General features: G+C 45.8%; 1 protein-coding gene across 1 annotated transcript in view; it reads left to right on the forward strand.

Annotated features, from left to right (window-relative positions):
• The first annotated feature begins 3,107 nt into the window (after nucleotides 1–3,107).
• The window catches only part of LOC104081121 (toxin MIT1-like), a 3,716-nt gene continuing 1,461 nt past the window's right edge, over nucleotides 3,108–5,362 (forward strand). The window contains exon 1 of the mRNA XM_009583739.1: nucleotides 3,108–3,341. Coding sequence (XP_009582034.1) covers nucleotides 3,108–3,341 — 234 coding nt within the window. The remainder of the gene's footprint in view (nucleotides 3,342–5,362) is intronic.

A 5,362-nucleotide genomic window follows, 5' to 3' on the forward strand; every position in this document is an offset into this window, starting at 1 on the left:
AATAAGCCATACCAGAGCTTGGGGTTGTCTCTAGGGTGAGTGATGCCAGGATATGGGGCGTCTCTCTGCGGTGGGTGATGCCAGGACTGGCGGGTCTCTGGGGTGAGGGATGCCACGGTGGGGGGTCTGTCCCTTTGGGGTGAGGGATGCCTGGACCCGGCAGGGGGGTGGGTGTCTCCAGGCTGGGCCGTGAGTGTGCAGAGGCTCCCGCTGCTTCTCCAGGGCTGATGGCTGCCCCCCCACGGCTGCCCCCAAACCTGCCCCGGGAGGGCCGGGCTCGGGGCACCGCACCTCCTGCTTGTGCACCCTGAGTTCCTCCAGTCTTACCGCGTACAGGGCAGGCACCGGTATTGCAATCATCGCAAAACGCTGCTTTTTTTTTCTTTTTTTTTTTTGAGTATGACTGTGCTGCTTTTTTCCCTCAACAGCCACCCATTGCAAATGAGTCCTCTGTTGTTGTTGTTGTTTTGGGGCTTGAGATTTACTTTGGTTGTGAAAATATTTTTTTCCCAAAGACGTTATTTAACCCAAAGCGTTGCATCACTCTTAAGTAAAATAATTTTTTTAGTGTTTGCTTTGGATTAATAACCCAGTGCTTGCATTCCTTCGAGAGCTTACATGTCTTTTGTAACCATCAGAAGTTGTACTCTCAGCAGCGGATTACTCCGTGGCTGTCCAGGCTCCTCGTCCGAACTTCACTGAAGTCCGTGAAATGGCTCATAGGCATTTCTCTGGATGTCAGATCAGTTCCCAGGACTGATTAATGTTCAGAGCAGAGAGTGTGAAGGAATTTTTTAATATTTGAGAATTTCAAGTTCTTTTTAAGTAGAAAAATTTCCAGCAATGGAGGACCCGTTTATATAAGTCTGTTATTCAAGTTGTGGCTGCACCTTTAAAGCATAATTAATCCATTAAATAAAGTAATTGTGAAGCACTGAATAATAGATCAAGGTCAAAGCGGATTCAAAAAGTAAAAGTAAAAATAGATTAGAACTAGAAAATGTTACTTTATTAACTATTGCAGTGCGTTTCTGCTGCAACCGCTTTGATGCATTTTTGGCAAATCTCAGATGAGAGCTGATGTGGGTGTTCCCGTCCCCGTCCTCTGAGCCTGAAAGGTGCTTTTCCTTTGCAATTTAAAGACTTGATTCAAACCTTCTTCACTTCAGTGGTGGTTCATGTGCCGACTTCAGTTGGCTTTGGAGCTGGCATTTCACCTGGGACTTTTTGCTCGAGCTGAATTTTCCACAAAACTGTGTTTAAATGGGGTGCTGAAGAGGAGTGTCCTTCCTGTTGTGTCCTGTGAATATCAGGAGTATTGGTATGAATTACACATTGGAGATAAGGTGTGGGCAGGAGCATTTGGGTTGAATATTTTCAAAACTTGTCATACATTTTTGGAAGGGGAGTCTTAAAAGTTCTGCCAGATGTATATATGTGTGTGTGTGTGAGTTTTAAAAAGAAATTGTTCAGTGCAGCATACGCTGGCTAGGACGTACTCAGATCTGTTTTGTGGCTGAGTGGTACTTCACTGCAGGACCAGTCCCACAGAGATGGATGGGGTTTGAGACACAGCTGAGAAAAAAAGGGGGTCAGGAGCTGACAGCAGAGCCTGTGACTCCAGCTGAGCAGTGGATGCCGGCGTGCCGGGGGCAGCCAAAATCACTGGACCTCCAGTTTTTGTGACTAGAGCAAAACTAGACCATTAGAGAACTTTTTTTTTTTTCTTCTTCCCCCCCCCGAGAGAGAGGGGTTAGAAAGTAAACCTTATCTACCTGGCAGGCTGTAGTGGTAGTTTTATGGCCATATTAGTCTTATAAGTAAATACTCTGTCTCTTTGGGCCCACCTGTAGCACAGAGCTGTCTGCTTCATTAAATGTGTGTTTAGAAGGAGCGCTAGCCGATGGGGTTACACACACCACTTAGTGGCTTAACGCAACAGCTTTTTCGTAAATGACTAGCTGATCTGTAAATACGTATTTTGATCTGGCTTCTGCTGGTTGAACTAGTGTAATATTTACCCGGTAGAGTACAGTCTAATGGCATTTATCATGTAAATCCCAAGGTAAGATCCGTAAGCTTTTTTCCTCGCGTGAATGTTTGTTCTGATACGCAGTCTTCCCCAGAGCCATTATCATCTTTTATGTACATTTTTACAAGTTGCCTGTTTATGTACTGCTGACTGGTGCCTTTGGTCTATCGCTCCTGTTGTCAGACATTAAAAGAGAAGTGAGTTAATTTAGCTTACCTTTGGGGTGTAGTCAGAACCTTTAACTAATGGAATTTCTCATCGGAGAAAGGAGATTGGCTTTTGCATTAAATTCATATAATAAAAAGTCTGATAAGCTTTTGGTTAAAAAATAGGCAAAAGAGGTGCAGTAACCTGTTTCCAAACCCTAACATGTCAATTGATCTTCATGGTTTCTGGTTTTTAACACATGCCCAATAGTTTGCATTTTGGTTTGTGCTTATTTAAGCTGTATTGGGTAAGTGGCTGAAATATTTCCCCCCCTGCCTAGCGGGGGGAATGCTACCACAGTAGCATTTTCTTGGATGTGGACACTCATGCAAAGTTTTTTCTATTACACATTTAAGACCTCTTTTAGTTACATGTAATTCTAGATAGCGACCACAGAATCCATATTTCAACTTCTATGTTAGCTACTTCCACTTGGACTTCTCTACTAAACCCATCATGCAGTCTTGCATTTGCAAAGGCACTCCACCGAAAGATATTATCATAAGAAACTAGAAGGAATAGTTACTTAAAAGTCTTTAAATTAACGGATAAGTTCCTATCTTAGCTTCTCCATAAGACAGGACTCCTGACTGTTCAGTGCGCTTGGTCCTTGCACCTGCCTGGGCTCACTCAGGCTCTGATCTGGGAAAGCAGAGTGGGACGTGCCACGGTCCATCAGCGCTCAGAAGCTGGGACTGTAAATCACTGGCAGTCCTGGATTCGACCCTGAGCAGCTCCGTATGTGATCGTGGCTTTAAACATCCTGGGCTGAACTCTGAAACGTGCCGGGAGCCTGTATGTTCAGATCCATGGGAGATATAAGTATTGCAGATCAGCCTCAAATCTCATTATTCAGCCTTAATGAGCCATGATAACTTCTGGGGTGTCAGAGACAGCTCTTGAGCACCTGATCTGTCCTATTTGTGGAATATATTTATTATTCACTTTATTCGCCTCATGCTGTATTGAACTCCAGGCCTGCGATCGAGACCAGCAGTGCGGGAGAGGGATGTGCTGTGCGGTTAGCCTCTGGATCCGCAGCCTGCGAATGTGCACGCCGATGGGAAACCTGGGAGAGGAGTGCCATCCTTTGAGTCACCGAGTGAGTACGTCACCGGGGGGCTGTGGGACCGGAGCTGGCAGGGCAGAAAGAAACAGGAATATACCGCACTGTACGTCACATTGCAGAAAAACTATATGTGGTGAAAAGGCGGGGAAGCATCCCGTGCGTTACAATACCCAGCCATTTGCATCTGTATGGAAATAGCGCTGAAGGTACCTACGTCAGGAAATACATTACTGTCAGAATTATGCTGAAGAGAATCCGAGGGTGAAAGTAACACACACTTTTCAGTTTGTTTCCTTATTAGTTTGTTGTTGCTGGTTTGCTTCATTACACGATCCGAAACAGCCTTAGCAGTTCCCTGCCAATGCTTACGCATGTGAGCAGGAGCATAGCAAACACCACCGACCTCAGTGGAACCGCACAAGATCCCATCACGAGCATAAAAACGTCACCAGCCGGTGTTGGGACACCTGGTGCATCACTGCAGCACGGTCCCTGCCATCAAACAACAATGTCCAGTTGCGCTCCAGAGGCTGAGTGCCACTGGTGCCTTCAGAAGCCATGGAGAAAGTGTTGGCACACACTTGAGAAAACTCACTGCAGGGTCTCTTTGCTTCTAGTCTAGCCATTAACTTCGAATATATATGTATGTATACATATATACACACACACATCTATAACACTAGTTACATATTAGTACATTATTGTACTATCAATATAATGATACCAACAAATACATTTATTTAAGGATATGTAATTATGTATATTCTATGCACTATGAAAAAGACCGTTTATTTATCAATAATACAATCTGTACACAAAAGGTTGAATGGGATGTTACCAAGGAGCTTGAGAACCTGGTCGTCTTCAGAGCCATCCTCAGGGAAGAGTACGGCCCAAGAGTCATCACATGTGAAAGATATCACGGCAATAAATTCAGATTATAAATGTGCAGCTAGTTAGCTGCCTCTCTCACTGTCTCATCTAATGCCTGGCTTCTCAGCTCAGTACCTATGGTTTATTTTCTCAGTTTTAGGAAGTGCAAGGCTCTGTTCTATTACAGTTAAATTTTTAAATCTTCTGCTGTGATATTGGGGACCAAATTATCTTTTTTACTATGTAATGTAGCAGGTTTTTCTTGTAAGGGCTCTTTACGTTAACAGGAGTCTCAGGATAGGAGAAATTGTCTTCTAGGTTTTTTATGAGCTTATTGCTATTGGGTAATTTAGCTAATTGCCCACATAATTACAATCAGAGAAGACGCCTGTCCACCCCAGACTTGCGGTCACAGTCACTGGTGATTATAAGCTTTATGAGGTTAATTTTAGATTTAGATTCCTCACCCCACTGCTCTTCGTGTCAAACACAAAGCAAATTGATTTACTGTAGTATGTGAAATTAGGTATTTTTAAGGATGGAGAGTTTGCTCAACGGTTCCTCTCCCCTAAATATTTGGGTAGGGAACAGCTGGGAGACCAATTGCCCTCAGCACCAAAACCTTTCATTTGCCTGGAGATCAGGTACAAAGCAGGCACCACCACGGCCATGCCACCACCTCGGAGACCTCCAGAGGAGCCTGGAGATACCCTGGAGGAGATGGCTTGTGGTTGGGTTTCCAACTAGTTTCCTTCTCAGCAACTAGATGGCGTTGGCTTGATGCCATTAACAATCTCCGTTGGCATCGCAGAGGCAGGGTTTGCAGGCAGGGCCAGGCAGGTGAGGTTGGGCAGGTCAGCAGACAGAGCTGGCAGCACGGGGGGTGGCTTCGCTGCCGCTGCGCACCTTGCACGTAACCCTCACGTCTCTCCCAGGAGCTCCCTTGTTTTCTTTTCACCTCCAAACTCCCATCGCCCCATGCTCATTAAAACCTGGTGCTGGGCACACGGCGTGGCAAAGTATGCACCGGCTCAGCCGGCATCGCCAGCACCGGCTCCAGGCACGTGGGCTCTGCCTGTGCAGGCAGAAGCTGCACGCCCCGGCAAAGTGCCCGTCCTGCAGAGCTGTCACCCGCTGCCTGTCCCCAGCCAGGTGCGTTATTAAGCCACGTCTTCAGCGTG

Source organism: Fulmarus glacialis, unplaced genomic scaffold (assembly GCF_000690835.1).
Source record: "Fulmarus glacialis isolate BGI_N327 unplaced genomic scaffold, ASM69083v1 scaffold16668, whole genome shotgun sequence".
In the NCBI taxonomy this organism is placed as follows: domain Eukaryota; kingdom Metazoa; phylum Chordata; class Aves; order Procellariiformes; family Procellariidae; genus Fulmarus; species Fulmarus glacialis.